Raw genomic sequence first — 21171 nt, forward strand, 5'->3', positions numbered from 1 at the left:
GCCATTAACAAATGCTGTGTGCTTATCCAGAGGAAGTCTGCACTGCACAAGAAAGGTCTGAAGAGGCACCAATGAAAATAGAAGTTCTACTAAGATGTCAGCAATGGATAGATTTCTAAATACATTGTATTTCGTTCGTGGTGATTTGCTTCTTGGGCTTGAACTTGGGAGTCCTAACTTTGCATGCAGTGAGAGCAGTAATTCGTATCCTGGTTTAGTGACTAAGTGACCAAGTCTAGGCACCTTTACTCTTCTTTCCATAGTGGTGGAATGCTGTAAGCACAGGACTAAACGGGACTGCTCAGTCATCATGCCTAATCTTAACACCTCTACTTAACTGCTTTTATAAACTTCAACTTTAAAATAGTTCAGTTGTTCCTCCTTTCATTTTCAGGATGCTCTAGAATAGTCTAGGGATGAAAAGGTAGTTTCTAGTAAAGTTTGTTCATGATCACTTCATGTCCATTTGCTCTTGTGTTACTGTCCTTAAAATCAGAATTATTTTATCTCCTTTGTGGTAATCCCTGTGATATTTTTATTGAAAGCAAATCTATTTTATTTTCATCAGGATTTTGCAAGACTAGAAAAGTTATGCCTTCATCTTATTTCAGTTCATAAGATGTGCAATCTGTTCCTTCATGCTGATAACCTTTTTTGCAGTTATTCTCTTAATCTGTCTTTGAGGGTGATCAGAACTCTAAATTATATTGTATGTGAAGGCTCACTAGTGCCTGATTGCATGACATTGGTACCTTTCTGTTTTTACTGAAAAAAGTCTATTTAAACTTTTTCCATTTTTTTATGGTCACCTCATTTTGGGTTTATTTCACAATGCACAAGGGTAAACTTTCTACCTCTCGCTTTTGATTTCCAACTGAAGAGCTCTTAATTTAAACACAAGTAGTTATTATAGTCCGTAAATTACTGTTATAGTCCTCAAACTTTAATAGGAATCTTTTTCCAACCTGATAGTAGGTTTTATCAAAAAAACCAAACTTAACCACATTGCAAGTTTCATACAAATTCTTCATCTTTTAGCTAAACTTACGATTTCTTACATTGTGTAATAAATTACCAGTGTCCATGCAGATAACATTTACTACATTTATTGCATGATCTGGCAAGTTTCTATTTAACCATAGTGGGAAATGCGTTTTTCATACATGCGTGATGAGGAGGAGTATTTTTGAGCAGGAGAAAACAAGCCACTAAATAGTTGCAGCAAACAGAATTTAACTACTGACTGCTCACTGAACTAGATGCTAACCTACACTTAAAAATGCTGGAACAACTGACTGACCGACCAGTGTTTTTATCTTGAGGCCTGAAAAGAAAAAAGGAAACAAAACAAAACAAGCAAGCTTCAAACATCATACTCTGCTGAGCTGGAGAAAAGAATTATTTGCCTGTCTATCTATAAAGCTGCTAAATTCCTTCTCCAGGCTTCAGTTATCCAATTTTGTTTTCTGTAACAATTGCAAGTGGCTGCATGTGGTTAATATTAAAGGGATTGCCATACTATAGACCTCATCAGATAACAAATCTAATTTCTGAGACTGGCTTTTTAAACTTGTTTTCATCTTCATGTTCTTTTTCTCAGAAGTGTGTGAGAAATAGCGAATAAATGCGAGAATGAGAGGATGACTGCTTCCAGTTGTACACTTGTAACAAAGTATAGGCTCAAATTTGTAGTTTTTAGTAAGGCTTCCCATGTAGTGGACTGGACTGATACATTTCACTGTGAAAATGAAGTAAAGTAGACAGAACCACAGCACTTCAATAGCAGTTCTTTCATTGTGATTTGATCATGGGGTTCACTTCTCTGCCAAGCCATCACTCCTGTGAGTACTGTCATAAAAGGGCTACTTTGAGCTATTGTGAAACTGAAGCTGTTTTTGTACTGAAGGTGCCTTAGAGTTGGTTAGTTTGTTTGTTTTGTAGAGTGTAGGAATACTACTTACCACTTGAAACAAAAGTGCTTTGAGGAAGTGTTGTTGATCTCTGATATTAACTGATGTTAATTTTGGACATCAGAAAAGATAAATAAAATCTGTGGATAAAATCAGTCCAACAAAACTCTTAAAAACTTTATCTTTTCCATACGAATGTCGCATTTGTTTACTGTTATTGTTGGAAGACTGTATGCTATGTTTGTCTGACTCTTATCATTTCTTTCAGCTTTCAGACGGAGGAGACACAAAAAGAGAAGAGCAGAAGAAACCAAACAATAGCACCGAATGCAGCGAACTAGGAATAATGGATCTGAAATTCACTTCATCAAGAAAATACATTTCCATCAGTGTACCTTCCAAAACTCAAACTATGTCTCCTCATATCAAATCAGTAGATGATGTGGTAGTTCTTGGCATGAATCTCAGCAAATTTAACAAACCTACTCAATTTTTCATCTGTGTTTCTGGAGTTTTTATGTTTTTTCTAATCTATGGATATTTGCAGGTAAATGCTGTGAACTTGTGTGTTAGGCCAATTCCTCCTACCCCTTTTCTTTATCAATAGCGTAATAATATAAGTATTTAATTATGTATAGACATTTTAGATAGATGTTGATTGCAAAGTCAAGCTTTCAGAATTCAAGAGCAGTGATTGTATAATGTGGGATTCCGTTATAATTCACGTGCCTACAAGGTTTGGTTCTGTTGGACTTTGATAACTTGATCTTTTAATTCTGTGTGCAAGATATACCTTTCAATATTGTTTTGAACGTGTATTTCTAAAAAATGCAATTTCATAGTCTTCTGAAGACAAACAGATTGTGGAATCGTACAGACTGACACATAAGTCTTCATTGGTGTTGAAACCTTCAGATCTCTTTGAGTTCTGTGGGTGCCATGCAGCAACAGTAGTCTGTTATTCTCTCTGCTCTCCTTTCAGGACAGAGCTGAAACATTGGTTGTTAAACAGAAGCAAAATGCTTATGTCATTTTAATTAAACATTTCCTTTCCTGCTAACCTGTTCTTCTATCTTGAGCAGCTACATTTCTGTTCCTTTTGTAGTTTTTAAAGTTCAATGAGTCTTCTCAACAGAGCAATCATTTAAGAAGTTGATGATTAAAAATTAGCGTGTTTCAAATGCAGTTTTCAAAAACAGCTGAGAAGTTTGCAGAAGTAAAGTTACTTCCAAAGAGTTAGACAAAGTTATCGGTAATTTTTTTAAATTGAAAGCAGAATCTCAAGAAGGAAAACATTAGGTAGCCTTTTGCTTCTATAACTGATACAACTAAATAATTATTTATGCAGTGCACGTATTTTTCCATAGGAAATTCCTCTGTTTTTAAATGTTCCTACAGCCTGCAAATGTGTAAGCTTACCAGCGCTATTTAATTTAGACTCTCAAAATATTAGGTGGTTATTACCAGTAAACATGTCTGTTAGAGAAAGCTTGTATTTATTGTATGTATTTTTTTGTATGTATTGCATTGTTATTTATTGTGAGCTATTTATAAATTTTGGCTAAAACCAGTTTATTTAAGTAAATGAACTGAATACCAATTGAAAAGTGGACAGGAGACCATCTATAAATTGACATAAATATTAATGGATCAAATGTATTCCCCTGATGAATCAATCCATTAATCTTCAGGGGATTTACACCAGCAGTAAATTTTCTCATTGCGTTTTGGAGCACCTAAATTGTCTTTTTCAATACTTTGCAAGTTACATGTGGCTGGTAAATTCTGGTTAATAACCAGCAGCTGCAAAGGCTAGATTTGCATGTACATGAAGAAAAAAATGTGTTGATTTTGTTCTGAGTTAATATTTTGATGCATCTATGTGACCGTGGTTTTGTTTTTATAGGAATTGATATTTTCTGTGGAAGGTTTTAAACCATTTGGTTGGTACCTCACTTTAGTGCAATTTGGATTTTATTCCATTTTTGGACTAATAGAATTACAGTTGATTCAGGACAAAAGGAGAAGGTATGTGTTTTTCCAAGCATTTTACCCACTATCCATCAAATTAAAAGCATTTTTATATTTATGGTAAATTTTACTTCTCTTGTTTGAGTGTGAATACTAGAAGGCAACCTTGGCTGAGTTTTGCATGTACTGATTGTTATGTAATAGATTTCTTTTATAGCCAAACAATGTCACTTTGAGTTTTTATATTTTTTTTTTAATTTTAAACACATGACAGCTTATATTTCAAGTTATCTGACTTTTTGAGGTGCATCAAGAATATTTCATAGTTACCTTTTGGGTGTTGTATAACTAGTTTTTAGGTTTTGAGTACCAAATAATTTCTAATGCTTTCAGAGCATGACTCTGTAAGTAAATTAAGTTGGAAATGTAGATCTTAAGTATTTTACATTTTATATTCTATAACCTAGGCATCTTCTAGTAGACACTGAAAAAAATCTATTTCCTCATTTTCATGTTGAATTCTCTGTTTCTTAAATTTTAAATTTTTCTTGCATGCCTCAGAGCATGCCTACATCACAATGAGTTATGGATAAGACAGGGTTACAGCAAGACATCTCCTTATGTTGCTTAATGTGGCTCTGTGTACACATAAAAATAGCTGAACATATGCACAGCAATAACTGTAGAAAAATCACAAAGTGAACACAGCAGTTGCTAAAAATTACTGTTGGATCATCTGTTGTCAGGTGATAATTTCATCAAATTGCAAACAGTACATCTGAAAATGTTCGATGAGCCCCTCCATTCCTGATATCTGAATCACTTCTCACTTAGTTCTGTTGAGTTTTATAAAACAATGGTACTTTTTTCAAATTTCTTCATTCTAAAAATGTTAATGTTCATGTGAAAACTTCACAAAAAAAATTGACACAGTGTTCATGACAGGACTAAGATTCAAAATATCTTAGTATACCAACTTTCTGTGTTTCCTTTCACAAATAACCTTTCTCTTGATTCTTCTGGAAATAATACACCTTCTCAGAAGGAACTTAAAGAATTACTGCTTGAATACTTCATGAGCCATGAAGTTTCTATTGTCTTGTATTTGAATGCTGTTTGTTAGCAGTAATTGAGAGAAATGAAATTTGAAATCACTTCTTTGTGTGTTTGTAAATTTCTATAATGGAATGAAATTCATTGAGAAAGATGGTCAAGTTGTATTACAAATATCTTTATCTTTATCTAAATTTATCTAAATTTTCCAGGCTAAATCCCCTCTAGATGAGTCTGTAATACCAAGATTCGTGTGTTTGTATTTTGTAGAATTCCTGGCAAAACCTACATGATAATAGCATTTTTAACAGTGGGAACTATGGGTTTGTCAAATACCTCTTTAGGATATCTGAATTACCCTACTCAAGTCATCTTCAAGTGCTGTAAGCTGATTCCAGTTATGATAGGCGGGGTTTTTATACAAGGTAAGTGTTAGTCTTGCTATTAGATGATTTTTTGTTTTTTCTTTGGGAGGCAGTCATGTGTGGAATCTTGTACTTTGTTAGATTCCACTGAGGTCCTTGGATAGAGAAGGACAGGTAGCATTTTTCCTATAGGAGGGAAAAAAAGGTGATTTCTGATGCATCTTCACAGAAAATGTACAAATACAATTACATAAACAGAAAATGTTGGACAAAAGAATTTGTACTGGTCACTTGCAAAGCTTCATTTTTATGCAGGCTTTTTAAATTTTTAAGTAAAGTAACTGTGTTTTGTAAACCAAAACACTTCATAAATTAAGCATGTTCAATACTGAAATGGAAAACTTGAAATGGAAAAAAAAAATTGAAATCCAGCCATGACTTGTGAAGAAATCCCTTACTTTTCTTTGAAAAGCTTGATTGCTTAATTTCTAATTAAAATTCCTAAATACTGCTTTAAAATTTAATCAGAAATGCACCTGATTTTACATATCTTTGGCTTGTCTTACAATCATAGTCCATATTCCAAGAACAGAAAAAGAGATCTGGAAAACAACAGATGAAGACTATAGTTGTGTCAATAAACATATTTCAGTATTTCTGGATTTCGAAGACTTAAGTATACTATAGAATTGTGTATTTGTTCAGTACACAAGGATTCATTAAGGCAGTAAAGCTCAGCATGAGCAAGTGTTATGGAACAGAATCTGGAATTATTATTTCTGCTTCTGTAGTTAATTTTGGCCTTCTAGTTGCAGTAGAAAACTGAATTTTCAGAGGAGGTTACAAGTTCACATATGCAATTGCATGCACAGTATTTACCATTTATTAGCATTCATTTTGTATCATTTTAATGCAGAGAGACTGGTGTTCCCTTAAAGCTTTGTGAAACTTTACATTGTGTTGTAGTAGTAGTATATTCTCAGAAGCTGTGATTTGATTTAATTTAATTTAATTATCATTTTAAAAAAATTTCAGTTAAAATTTTTGGTTCAAAAAGGTTCTCTTGGATGCTTATATTGAAAGTACAGCTTCTGAGAAAGGAATATGTTCTTTCAAACAAGATGTATTAAGTCCAGCCTTCTAATTTCCTTGCTCTTTTTCTTTCTTTACCCGGCTCCACGTCCCTTCTCTCCCAGACTAAAAGACAATGTAGAGTTCTAAAAGTACCTGAATGATTTCATAGTGTTTGGGAACAGCTTCTCTCTAACTAGTAAAGCCAGCCAAAATGTCTTGCATGAGGTAAAAATCGTAAGATGATGTCTAAGCTGACCTGAAGTTGCTGAGATTGTGCTTTTTCAGGGAGGATGTCCTTTATGTCATTAGGAGGAAAACTAAAACTGTCTACAAAAGTCAGGTATTATCTGTAAAGATCCTCCTCTGTGTTAGGAACTGCTGTTGTAGAAGAAACTAATTCCAGTCACGAAAGGCCAGAGCATTAAGTCTTCTGTTTAAGTAAAAGACATTGGAACAGTTTTTCCTTTGCCTTCTAGTCTGGTAGCCAGGATAAACATGACATTCTGAGAGTGCTAACAGTCCATTCATGTTGTTTGTATTGCTTTTATAGGAAAACGTTATAATATTGCAGATGTGTCTGCTGCCCTATGTATGAGTCTTGGATTAATATGGTTTACTTTAGCTGACAGCACAGTTGCGCCAAACTTCAACTTGACAGGTAAAGATACATGATATTTTAAAGTTTAACAAAATGCTTGGGTTTTTTCCTACAATAAGCATGTCATAGAAGTTCTGAGATTTCTTGGTGGAGTGCCTTCAGGTATCATATGGAAAATGTAGATTTCATTGTAGCTTTGCACTAGTAGAACTGTATCTGTGGCAGAAGAGGCCTTTATTCTAAGTGTTAGGTCTTAGATTCTTAAGATTTCTGGAAATGCCGCCCTTTAGATTGAAATGTCTCTGCTTGTTCTCAAGAAATACTTATTTCCCAGTAACTATGTTAAAATAAATGTGAGAAAATTAAGTTTGACCTTTTTAAAACTTCAGAAGATTTATTATATTTTCTAGTTAAATCCTTTAGTCTTTTCTGTATTTCAGAACTATGTATATTAAATGACAATCTCACTCAGATTTGCTGTAGTTGTTAGTTGGAGTGCCCACGTTCTAACTTTAATGTACTGTGTAAAATCAGAAGCAAAGAAAACCTGCTTGGGTTTAGAAACTTAGTTGAATTTCCCAAATGACAAGGGAGAATTGGTTATTCATGTTATTTACTTGGCCAGTGTTTGGATTAATACTGAACCTTGAAAAGCTTTTCCATGTTCAACCTTTAGTATATTCTTTTGAAATTCTAAGATTAGTTACAACTGTTATGACAGACGTTTAGTGTGAAACCTTTATCCCTTAATAGTGGAGGCACTGATTTAGAAGTTTTATTCCTAAAAATAATAATAAATTATTGGTTTTAAGGAAATGACTTCTTGTCCTCAAAAAGTATTATTTCATCTAGTGTTAGTAATGATCAATTTGTGATGTTGTATCTTTTGCTTGCTCGTAAATTAATTCTCATGCCTTTCAGTGTAATTTCAGTGCTATAGGTAATGGAAGAAATTACAAAAATATGTGAATTCTGTAACCTGCTGTGCATTTAGTGTGTTTATGTGTGGTGTAACTGGGTGGCTACTTGAAAAAAAAACATTTTAAGTACACTATGACGGTGGTATGCATCTAATTATATTCTAGTGTTTCTGACTTATCTTTACAGCTATTTTTTACCAGCCTCTAAGTCCATTCACATGTTAATATATTGAATTTAATATATTTGAATTGTTTTAAATATGTGCTATGACTTAATTCTGAAAAGGTTTGGAAAGTTGATTCTTCAACTGAGTGGGATAGGGTAAAGTGCAGCCAATGTAGCAAAGTCCTGACACCCTCAACGATCTACAGGACATGAGATTAAAAACTTTAAATGTGTTCAAAGAATAATGTCTTTCATTATTAATTTATTTTGAACACTTCAAACAATCTGTATATATTGAAGCTTGGAGCATTACCATTTGGAAGAAGTTAGTTCTGTGAAAATAGGCACTATAGAACTGGAATTCAGAAGTCTGTATCTTCACTTAAGAAGTCAATTCAAAATTCTCCTTCTTACCTTCTGTGAAGGTTCTTCCTGTATTTCTTCATTCCCTCTTGCCTGTTCTGTTTTATTCACATGTTGCTTAATTTAACCAGAAAAAATTTCACATTATGGAATGGTGAAGTTTTTCTTTACATGAATGAGTTACGATGATAGATGGTCCTTTCCTTCAAGAAATGTACTGACTTTTGGTATTGCAGAAATATGTAGCTGCAGAACTGTAAAACCAGTGATAACAATTATTAAAATCTTGGCTCACTCTGCAAAATGGCACGTTCTTTTGAATACGTCTCTTGATGTAAATCACAGAATGAGAGCTGAAAGCGGAGAGGCAGAAATTAATTTTGTATCTTCATAGAGTATCTTCAAAGAAGTAACGAAGTATTTAAGGATATGGAAACTTTCAGAAACATAAGCTGCAAATTAAATGTTAAACTTCAGAATTACTGTTTTCTAAAGTTGCGGTTTTATGTTACTGCCTACTTATTTGCCCTGTAAATTCCCGAGTTCATTACAATGATTTATGCACATTTAGGTAGAACTGTTTCCATGCAAACTAATGTGATTCTAGCATGATTTCTTAGAATTTCTACTGACTTGTTGAGAAAAAAACTGTTTACATGTAACAGTTTTAGGAGAGCAAAACTATGCTGTGAAGTTAAAGAAAAGACATACTCTTTGTTGACTGATGCAAATACTAAAGATGGAGCATGAGCAGATGTAAAATATTACCTGGATGAACAATTTTGCAAGTCCTTTCCCCTCTCCCCCAAATCCTTGCCACTAAAATCTAATCTTAGTATTGCTGGGCTAAAAAAGGAATCTACACAGATTTTGTTTACACATGAAAGAGGTCAGCCAAGAAAACAGAAACTCTTCTGCCAGAACAGATACATATTTGTAACTAAGGAAGAGGTACACTTTTCACAATGGAGTTGGTGCTGTGAGCTCAAAGCATCTGCTAGCATTACGGAATTGGAGAAGTAGAGGTAGATATCCTAAATAGCCATAAATAATAGGTACACTACTTCCAAAAGAGAAACCAGTAGAGAAGGGTGTGCAGATGGAGACAGCCTTGAAACATTAGTCCTATGGGAACTTCCACTGTTCTGGCATTACAGTTGTAAGTGGAAATTAACTATTTTCAGTGAAGACACAGTAAAATTACCCATTGTGTGCAAATTCCTCCATCCTACACTGTTTGAACCGGTGCAGTTTAGCCTTTTGCAGACTGAGATGTTTTGTCCTTAACATCACTGTTTTTGAGATGATATTCCTTGGTTAGCTTCCTCTACTGCATATTCCAATCTTATGTATGACAGACATCTAAAATGTGGAGTATTAAAGAGGTCTTAATGGGCAGCTAAACTCCAAACAACTTGTCTTAACACATTTGCATCGTGGGGATTGCAAGGGTGAGAATGTATCATTGAGGAACTTATGTAAATATCTAATATCTTATAAATGAAGAAGCAGTGTTAATATTTTAATGACTTCAAGCATCACACTGATAGTGTAAAATACAATATAACGTAGTGTTTCAATCAAGTCTGTTGGTGCAAGACCTCGAGGTTTAATTTCTTTCAGAACTAATTTAGGACTGGTTCTTCCAATTACTTTTACTCGTGCTCTGAATACTACATAACATTACTGCTCTCATTCATGGGTTTGCTGCTGGTGCTGCTTGGCAGGTGCAGTGCTATCATGAGTGGAACAACTCTTCATACTCCAAACTGTGTATGTGTGTAATTTTAACATGTGTCTTGCCCTTGCATTTCTCCTTTCCACGCACACTTGCGCTTCAGATTCCAGGTAACGTTTTCATCTGCATGCACTACTGAAGCCATGCATTTGTCCAGTGATGTTCTGGGCCATTAAGTGCTCCTGGAACCAGCGCATTAGAGAGCACAGATGAACACACATTCAGTCACTTTATAAAAGTGATCTGTAGCAGGGCCATTGCTGAGCTGGAGGTGTTATTACACCTTTGGACCAGAGCTGAATCCATGTAGTTAATACCTCTATACTGTCATCTTTAACATAACCAATATTATTCAGGCTATCATGTCATTTTCACTGACTCATACCTTTTCCAATGCCTGATAACTTTGAATAACTTTTTTTCTGTTGCTTCAGCTGCCTAAGTCTAGCCTGGGAAAGGAAATGGGTCCCAAACTGAAAACTCTGGTTTGTAAGTTCCCATATATCCAGAATTTTGCCAAGGAGATGCCACCTTAAAATTCATTAGTCTTAAAAAAGTTAGAACTTTCAGTTCTGAAGATCCTAGGAGCTGGGATTTTTTTTCCTTGTTCAGGAGCTTATACTCCATTTCGTCCATCGGTATGCCTATTTTGAGACCTCTGATAGTAAGAATATAATACTAAGAAAATACAACACTGCTTGTTTCTCGTCTTCCACTCCTCATTGTTCCCTGATGATTATGATGTTTCAAGGAACCAACACCAGAGCAAAGAGTAAATATGATTTTGGTGGCTGATATCTTCTGCAGTGTTGTATACTTAGGAAAAGTGGGATTTCAACCTGTGTGCATCATTAATTTCTAACTCTTGCAACATTAAATACAACATTGCTACAGTCATGAAAGGATCCAAATTTGGAGGTTAGGAAATGAGTTGTGACTGACATGGATAAAGTTATTAAGTTTTGTTATTGGAACGCTGATTACATTATTGACTGTACAGTGACATTGTTGTGAATATGATAACCTAAAACCACGGGTTTTGTACCTGAACTATAATTTTTTAAAATTAATATTTCAACAATGGAAGATTTCCACTCTGAATCATCTTGCATTTGTTTTATCATTATATTTCTATTTGCCTTTGTTGGGGAAAATAATCTAGGATTAACGACTCAAAAGAGCATGTTCTCTGGTTATTTATCTTCATTAAAAATATGTGAAAAAATGCAACTGACATTCTTTCACTCTTTTTTCTATAACAACTAAAGCTGGTTCCTTTATAGCAATGTCTGGATGTTTCTGTCAAGCTTAGAGACACACAGTGCTCAAGGCTTAATTGCTGGAGGGCGTGGGGGTGGACACTGCTTTATACCAGTATAAAAACATAGTTCTACTGACATTTAGGATATGGTATAGAGGAGGGTTTATTATTATTTTTCTATTCCTGAGATTTATCTTTTTTTCAGGGTAAATACAGAGTGGTTTTCGTCACTACTCTGCTTTGCTGATCCATATTCTGAACAGGTTTTTGTTTGTTTGTCTGTTTCTTATATTAGGTGTGGTCCTAATATCCCTTGCCCTCTGCGCAGATGCAGTTATAGGAAATGTACAGGAAAAAGCTATGAAGTTGCACAATGGTTCTAATTCAGAAATGGTAAATACCAGATTTGCAATTTTAAAAGAACACATTCTATCGTAGAGAAGGCATTCAATGACAAAAGATGAAACTTAATCTGCTTGTCTCTTGCATATGTAAAGAAAGGCTCTTGGAGTTTCCTGTTAGTTTGTTTCTCTGGGGGCTTTTGGTGGTTTTTGGTTTGTTTTGTTTTTTAACCTTTGAGGGGTGCTGCTTTCTGTGCGCAACTTCAAAAGTATATTACAGCTACAGAAACAGTTATTTCTAGCAACGATTTCTTTGTCTACCCTGCAGGCCTGAATCAACTGAGTGTTTTCTGTATGATCATGCACTTAATCTCTGAAAAATATATACTATTGTTCTGGTATAAGTAAGCATGTGTTACATTGAACACGTTACTTTTTTTACTTTGCTAGACTTCCGATTCTGGAGTGTGCTAGCATTTGAGACAGCCTTTTTTTTAAGCTTTTGAAATCAGTAAAACTTTGACATTTGAAATGAGTAAATATGTGTTTTCCCGATTCAGTGAAATACATGATTTTTAAAAAGTCTTGCCTAGTAATTTTTATATACTTAATTGGAATGTGGATTATCTGTTCGTATGGTCTGATTTTTTTTTTTTCGTTTTAGACAAAACTTATGTTTGAATTTGGCATGTTTTTCTCTAAAATCAAGTACATGCAAGAAAATCTTGTTATAACACACATTATTTGGATATGCCACAGGTAAAAAATTACTGAAATTTAATTTGCGTATTTGGCATATATTTGACATATAGCTAGATAATCTAGTTTCTCATTTATGACAGTAGCTTCATAAATGGAGAAAAATTAGAAGGAATCTTCATTTATGGCTGAAAGTGATTTAAGTTGGCTTAAGAAGTTTGAGCTGCAAGTTTCTGGAAAGTGGAACAATATACATGAAAAGTGTGTATTGTATATTCTGGGTTTTTTCTAATTTTTGTACTTTCTTTTAGTATTCACTGTTGACTGCTGCCAGAGGCAGCTAGATGGACCTCACCTGGCCCAGCACGGCCTTCTGTAGCTGTAATCTCTGAAATCCAAAGCAAAGTATGATCTGTAGATGTTTTCTTGCCCTCTTTGCATCTTGCCAACAGTCATCTGACAGTTGTTAGCTGCCTTACCTGGATTGCTCCTGTTATCACCAGAACTTTGCTTTTTATTCTGTGTTAGCCTAACAAATGTTGGTTTTCATATTGTATGCTCATACTGCTTGTAGAAAATCAGTGTAGTGATTAAGGATGTAAAGGGTTTATTTGTTTGAGGCCTAGAGATTACACTCCAGGATTTTGTTCAGAGAATTCAGTGCAGAATTACAAGCAGAATTTCATTTTTCTAGACTTGAGACTATGGGTGAAAATTTAAGAGGTCTTCTGAATCAGAGATCATGTTTAATGATCAGTGATCTGGAAATAAAATTTGAACAGTAAAAGAACCTGTCATCCACAGGATTTTTGTTTCGTTGCTGAGTTTGTATCTTGCCCTGGATTAAGAAATTACGAAAAGAGAAAAGATATGTTGCAGCTGAAATAGTAACCACTGTGCTGGAAAGTTATACCTGATTTTGCCTTGTGTGTGATTCTAAGTGACTTATATCATGCTGCCTAACAAGGAACTAGCAATGTGATACTCATATGGTTGTGAAAAGTGAGGTCTTGGGGTAGTTTGGGAGAAAAGCTGGATGCAGAGGCATATGAAGAACTAGAGACTTAACTTTTTTGTGTATAAACACTGTTAAATAAGAGCTATGAAGATCAGACCATTGTTTTAATTTTAAAAGGTTGAAAGAGGTTTTGCTTTTGAAATGTATATTGATCCTCCTTTATTGTAGAGCAGTGATAAGTGTTCTGTTGTCTCATGGCATTATTAACAATTGTTAGAAGATTTATTTTTGCAAATACTTGAAGTAATGCAACAAGAAAACCTGTGTCAAATGAAGTAGTCCTGTCATTAACATTGAGTTTTGAAAGTGAAGTAAATCAGCCGGTTCTAGGTAGTAATGTGTAGAATAGTTCTGTTCATGGTCTCCCTTTTCACAAGAAAAGGCCACTAAATGTTGCCCAAGCAGCTCAATGCCTCCCACTGCATGGGAGGATGGATGGATGGATGGGCCTTCCTGCTTCTATTGTTGCTTCTACCTGGAAAAAGATAGGATGAAGATTATTTTTTTGCTTTTGTGTGAAGCTATGAGTTAAATATGGGTACAGATAAAATTGAGAGCTTTCCTGTTTGCTGAGTATGGTCTGTTCTGAGTACTGAACTAGGCCAGAGCTGGTCATATATGACAATCTCGTCTCATATAACCATAATGCAGATGTGTCGTGTACATGCACTGAAGTGACACAGAAGTGACATCAACTTATATGATGCTGCTTCTGGCAGTTCATGGTGATTATGTGCTACTCTTTGCACATTTAATGTAATATGGATCTTTACTGTGCAGGATAAGTAGCAGAAAATGAAATATATTTAGCATATTATTCAAACTATTTAATTACATAGTTGCATGGAGTTTTATTTAGGCTGTGAAATCCTGAATTTGAAGGTTTTACCACATTCAACATTGACCTCAGGATATTATTAACTGACTAGCTTACAAAAGTTTTTTTATGTAGTTGTTGGTGGGAAGAATGTCTCTTAACATTTATTACTTGCTTTTCATTGTACATCAGCTATGATAGAAATCATAGGAAAAATATCTTCAAACTCCGCAAATTCAGCTCTGAAAATGAAACATATTAATAATGCCAAACATTTGAAAGAATTTAGTTTTGGCCTTTTGTATAGTATCACCTGGTAATTATTTTCTCTTAAACTATTCTAGGTTTTGTATTCCTATTCAATAGGTTTTATGTATATTTTATTTGGATTAACATGCACTAGTGGATTAAGCCCCGCAGTAACATTTTGCTCGAAGGTAGGTGTAAAGATTTTTTTCTATGAACAACCTCGTTGAAAAACATTGCTCTGTATGGCTTAGAAAATCTCACCACTTCTTAAAAGTTTTATTTTCATCGTGTAAACTGGTTGACTTGTATAATTCATAAATTAAGCAAATTGTTACAGTCTTTCATATATAAGATAGGGTAATGTTTTAAAAAAAATAAAAAAATCAAACAACACACTACCAAAATCACAAGACCAGGTTTATGAGCTTATAATTTAATTATTATTTTTCCGTTATTTAACTAAAATTAAATAAGGATCTTTGCATGAATGCATTGTTGAACAGCTTATTATTGCTCAAGCAGTTGATTAAAGTCTGTAGTTCTATGTCATTTTGCAATACCTCAGGGTTTGTTTTACATTTTGCTAACAGGCTTTTTTTGCTGTTGTTGCAGCATCCAGTTCAGACGTACGGTTATGCATTCCTTTTCTCCCTGACTGGCTATTTTGGCATATCCTTTGTTCTAGCTTTGATTAAAATCTTTGGTGCCCTTCTGGCTGTAACAGGTATGAACAAATGACATCTTTGCTGCCTTTGGTGTAAAAAGTTAAGTAGTTCTATTTTATTGTTTAGGATAGAGCTTTTGAGAATTGTTCTCATTCTGTTTTTTTTTTTCTGTTCTTTGTGCTGTCTGTGGTTTGTGTAGCATGGATCTTCTCCAGCAGTATGTGTTTCGGAGCTTCCTGGTTCTTTGTGTGCCACAGTTTCAACCTTAAAGAGCCTGTTAAGTAATCTTGAGCTTATACCCTGTGCTATGTTTTAATGCAGAAACAGCACTGTTTTAAACAGAGGAATTACAGTGGGAAATGTATAGCAAGGCGTAAGGAAAAGACAGATATTATTTGAAACATGGAGTGAAAAATAGGAATGTTCTAGTAAGCACTATCATATTCTCTAAGCACAGAATTTCTACTGATTTCCAAAGAATGTTATTAATAGAAAAGAAGAACTCTCCTGAAGCTTCTGAATGTCCATACACTCTCAGTGGAACGCTGCTGTAGCAATGTTAAGTGTTAACACACTCCAGACTCAGTTCAGAATAAGCTCAAGTAGAACAAATACTGACTTTTTTGACAGTCTCTTCAGTTATTTTTATTAAAAAGTGAAGGGAATAAAGGGTGTGTTTCAGTTTTGGAAGACAGAATTTAGACTGAACAAAGTGTTTACTTATCAGAATACCCTTAACTGTTGGAGTAAGGGGAAGTGACCCTGCTGTTCATTTTAACAGCAGTTAATTGTAATGTTAACATTTTTCATATATTTAACAACACTGAAGGAAAACTCTGGCACTTGATCATTTTTCAGAATCTTCCTGTCCACCTGTTTTCAGACTGTCCCTAAAATTATTACTCTTCGCTATATGCAACTGCTATAAATTGTTTATCTGTAGAAAATTGTTGCTTCCAAACTTAAAATGTAACTTGAGTGTGTTTTTCAAAAATCATTTATTGCCCATCTGGCTTCTCCTCATTTATATAGTTGTCTGTCAAGAACAGTTACACGAGACTCGTTCCTTCCTTGGGTTACCTTTCGTTGAAACTACAAATACCAATCACAAGGGCTTGAGGGGGGAAAGTGTAGCAAGATGGAGTGGAACTACTTTCCACTCTTCCCTCTACCCTCAAAAGCTGGTTTCTGTCAGGTGATGCTCTACTTTATTTGCAGTAGTGGAGAGGAAAGTATAGACAGTTATTTTCTGACTTGAGGATTGCGTGCCCTGCTTTCCTATTAATTATTGCCTCTACTGCAATTCTCTTTTGCATTTGTTTTTAACAAAGTTCAATGCTGGAACTTGGCCCAGATTAGAGGGTTGGTCCATGTATTAAAATAGCTCTGTAAAAACATAAAGTCTTAATGGTGCTAAAAAATGTTTTCAAATGCTGTGGAATAGTAAACCCTTCCCAGGTTTTCTTATGCCTGACCTTGACAATCCTAACACTTGAGCCCTTTCCATCTTGCCTGTAGCAATGCGGAAATGTTTATTGTGCCTTGGAAGAACACTGGATTCATTACTGTCCCTCCCACCCACCTTCCACCCTCCCCCTTCTTGGAGGGGAGTGGGGTGAAAGAGTTTAATGAAAATTGTATTTCTATTAGCAGAATGAGAAATTATCAGACTTAATTGGGAAAAAGAAGAAAAGGCACTTAATTTAGAAGGAAATGGTTACATAAATATTTTAATTAATAACTGATTTGAAAGAACAGAAATAATCGTAATTAGAAAAACTGAAGTAAATTAACCATTTTTTAAATTATTCATCTGTAAACTGTTTTCTAATTAAAACTCAATTTTCTTTTTCATTCTCCTTTAATTTTTCATGTACTAGAAAATAATTTTATTTGATGCACATAAATTTCTTAAAATGTAAAGAAAATTGTTACTGGAAAGTTGAGATTGGGGCATATAAAGCAGTGGTGAAGGCTGTTTCTTCCACTACAAATTATGGTTTTAAGTAAATATTTGTTTGTGAGGGAGGGCTGAGGAGGTTGAAACTCGCTTTACTAGCCATAATAGCATGAACATACATCAGTAGTCATTGGTTCCTTTTGGCAGTATGTTACAGTAAGACTAATTTGGTAGCAGTTATACAAGTAAGACTTTCCAGTATGGTGTAGTAAAAAGTACTTCATGGTAAGCAAAATATTTTCTGTTCATTCAGAAGATTGTTTTCTTTAGGTGCAGACAGTTGTACTGGAGTCTTTCTTAAATGAGAAGCCTGCACTATCATATAACAACTTCTCAGGGCCTTAACCTCCATAACTAAACTCGTGCACCTGGCTGCATACTCATTTATTGATTTTGTTTCAGTTTTTGTTTGCTAGCAACGCTGTATTCTTGTTCATAGCAGATAGCATGGTAATTGTTCAAATAATCTTGGAGTTATAGTTAATTTGGGAGTAACCTAAATAGAGAGTTTACATCCGTTTTAGTAACAAGATTGGACTTTTCTTACCACCTTAATTCTTTCTAGTGATCAAGATCACACGTAGAAGAAGGTCTGGTAATGGTTTTGATGAAAACTTCCTAATGAGTAATTATTGGAGTCAGACATCCTTGGTCTCTTACGTTTGTAACAAAAATTGTATTTCTCTGCACTGTTAGGTACATTTTCCGTAACTTCAAAAGAATAACAAGATTCTGATCCCATTCCACTTAAAAATAAAGTGCAAAACACCACTGAACTGTAATAACATGTGGTGAAAATGGCAAGAGATTTGGTGTATCCAAGTAGTAATACCACTTCTTTCTGCTTTTACAGATTCGTTTCTATCAATCAGATACTTGCAAGGATTGTTTGCTGCTTTCAGATACTGTGAATGGATTAGCATGAAATTATTAAATAGCAAGTCTTGTTCTGGTAGTTTCTCTGCTGCAGATATTTGGACTGGAGCTGGTATTACTGATGCAGGGTACTGTTTCAAACAGCATATAGTTCTAGCGCCATTTTGCACTGGACTGGGACATCTGCAGTCTGTGTTTGCACTAAGGATGATCATCAGTTTAGCCAGATGCTTAAGTATGTAATAAGGTTATCTACTAATACTGAAGAATATATTATGTTCTTTTGCTGTAACTGGATTCTTAAAGAAGTGTTTGTTTTTCTCTGCAGTAACAACAGGAAGAAAAGCAATGACCATTGTGCTTTCTTTTTTGTTCTTTGCAAAGCCATTCACATTCCAGTAAGTATTTCTGGTTTTAAGTGGCTTTTTATAACTTTTGTAAAAAAATGTATTCTTGATCATGGAAATATAACCACAGTAATTAATAATATTCAGACTTTAATGCTTTCATTTAGTGTCTTCTACAAATGTTGGCAATCTGCTATGAATATTGACTGGCTTGTTGATGCTAATCATGCTAGAGAAAATAGTTTCCATTTTTCTAAAGGTCTGGAAGACAAGCTAATCCATGTGTTGACTTTTTTTTTTGTTTTTTCTTTTTTTTAAGAAAAATCTGACATGATATCTAATGCTTGTGATACTTAATAAATTCTTTGGGTACTTTCTCTGAGGAGGAAGATCTGGCTAAAGGAAGACATTTTCTCCATGACAGTATTGTTTCCCCTTTTATGAGCTTTATGAGTTCTTAGCTAAGCCTTTTAAATAACTGCAAGCTTCTATTATCTTGATTTATCAGATTGCAAGATTTTTGAGCTTGGGTTTCTTCCGTTTATTTATTTCAAGGAATCACTGACATTGAAAAATGCAGCTAAGTTGCTACATTGATCCTAATTGCTTCTGGTTTGAAAAAGTAGTATTCAATTTTATTGCGATGTCTAAACTTATTTAAGATTTAAGAAAACAGATTACAGCTAAATGCCTCAATGGAATTTACTCCAACTAAAAATCTTGAATCTTAAAATAATGGAGAGCTGAAACAAAAATGTGCTTACATTAGGAAGTATGGGCATAAAGCACTGGCTGAGAACATGGTTTGGACCAGTAACAGAGAATATAGCTCCCATCACTGTAGGAAGGAGAGACAAACTAAAAGCCCTCAGGGCTACTTTATTCATGTGAGAAAAAATAGCTACTTTTTAGTTATTATTTAACTATAAATGCACCTTAATAAGCTCTCCAGCCAGGACAGGACAAGGAAGGATGGAATGATAGTAGTAATAAAGATTCAAGAAATTTTTTTCTCAGAGTCCACTAATTTGTTAGTTGTTTTTTTATTCCTTAAACTCTTCTCTCCTTAATATAGGTCCTTTGTTTTTATTTAATCCACAAATACTGGTATGTAATTGCTACAGAGAAAGTGCTAATGGTAGCTTTTTTCCCCCCTCTTCTATCTTCCCTTCTTAGGTACGTGTGGTCAGGCTTACTGGTTGTCCTTGGTATATTTCTTAATGTTTACAGTAAGAATATGGATAAAATCAAACTGCCTTCATTGCATGGTGTATGGAAAAAAAGTGTGGAAGAAAGAAAAACAAGGACGTTGTCACAAACTGTGTAGACGGGGGTTTATGCCTTGTCTAGACTTTGACTTAATATTTTGTTGGAAAAGTTTTCAACTGATTCACTTTCCAAAGGGAACATTATTAAAACCAAAGGAGCTGAAGGTATATTGTCTGCTTCCAGACTGCTAGAAATGCACGTTTTTGCGAGCCCTTTCTTCAGAGCACTTGAATTCATCGTAAAAGGTGATGTAGGCCATAGTCAAATGGCATTATCAAGCAATGAAGGACAGCGGCTCCTGGCAAACTGCTGAGAAGCTGCACTTCGAGTGGGACATAGTAGAAGACTAATTTGGGCATTTTAATAATATTGGCCATGTGGCTAATCTGAGATTAGTGGTTCTTTGTTAATTGTCTAGGCAGGGTAATTTAAATGTAATATTGTATCAATGTTTAATGAAACATAATCAGTAACTGGTTGACCAAATTGCAATTTTAAAGGTGGAAGGTTTAGAATATGGTATGTTGTCACTCTGCTTCAGTTTAAATAAACGTTTGGGTTTTTTTAAGTTGTTGATTAGTTCATCACAGAACTTAGTATTTATTGTCATAATTGAAACTTTTATGGGAATCTTATGGTGTTACTCTTTTTGATTCTTGCTTGCAAGTAACGAAAATGAGATCAAGTTTGTGCAGTCAATACCCATGCTTTCCTTAGAAGGGAATGGGCTTTTAGGCCTAAACAAGGTGAAAACACAGAATGAAAAAGACACGATTGAAAGAGGGGTGCAAGAAGCTGTCATTTGCTTATTCAGTGGTGAACTATGAATTTTTTAGTGGCTTGCAGCCCTCCATATCACAGTGGTATAAAGAGATGTGGAAGTTCTCTGAATTAGTATCATCAAATAAAAACTCTTCATTTTCAGTATTGGAGTAAAGAATAACAGCATCAGATAATGTATTTGGAATATGTATTTTGTCAGTCTTTGTGTGATCCTGTGATGAATTTAAGAGGATTAGGGTACAGATTACCATTTTCTTTATTTAATGACAGGAGATGACAATGTACTACCAGTCTGTCTTTTTCATGATGAATTTAGGAAGGCTAAGTCCATTTATCTCTCTTACTTTCATGTTCAACTCGCTTTTGAATCACTTGCCATCTCTTTCATTTTATATATTTAACAGCACTTTAATAATACTAATCACCTTACATTTCATTGTTCTCATGTGGTCATGATTTTTTCATTGTTGTTGTGTCCCTTAGATGCATCTTGATGTGTGTTTTTTCAACTTAGACAAAAGTAAATTGGATAATAGAATTGTATAGTTACGAAGAATGTACAAAGAATTGAGATATGTCACAGGATTGCCTTCTGCCAAAAATACTAGTTTATAAAAGTATTCAGAATGTGCAAAATGTTTTTCAGACATTTAGGAAGAATTACTGTTCCAAGGAGCTTGTAATCAAAGCACAGACACAAAATGTGCCTTAAATTTTGCTTATTGAGT

At 34.5% G+C, this 21171-nt stretch overlaps 1 protein-coding gene across 1 annotated transcript; it reads left to right on the top strand.

Moving 5' to 3' along the window:
• The first annotated feature begins 2183 nt into the window (after positions 1-2183).
• SLC35B3 (solute carrier family 35 (adenosine 3'-phospho 5'-phosphosulfate transporter), member B3) lies at positions 2184-20225 on the top strand. The gene is made up of 9 exons (XM_010179714.1): positions 2184-2457; positions 3817-3938; positions 5205-5359; positions 6924-7031; positions 11715-11812; positions 14639-14731; positions 15156-15267; positions 18373-18442; positions 19568-20225. The coding sequence occupies exons 1-9, from the start codon at positions 2257-2259 to the stop codon at positions 19716-19718; spliced, it is 1110 nt and encodes a 369-aa protein (XP_010178016.1). The 5' UTR covers positions 2184-2256; the 3' UTR covers positions 19719-20225.
• The last annotated feature ends 946 nt before the right edge of the window (positions 20226-21171 follow it).

This window comes from Mesitornis unicolor, unplaced genomic scaffold (assembly GCF_000695765.1).
Source record: "Mesitornis unicolor isolate BGI_N332 unplaced genomic scaffold, ASM69576v1 scaffold33672, whole genome shotgun sequence".
Taxonomy (NCBI): Eukaryota; Metazoa; Chordata; class Aves; order Mesitornithiformes; family Mesitornithidae; genus Mesitornis; species Mesitornis unicolor.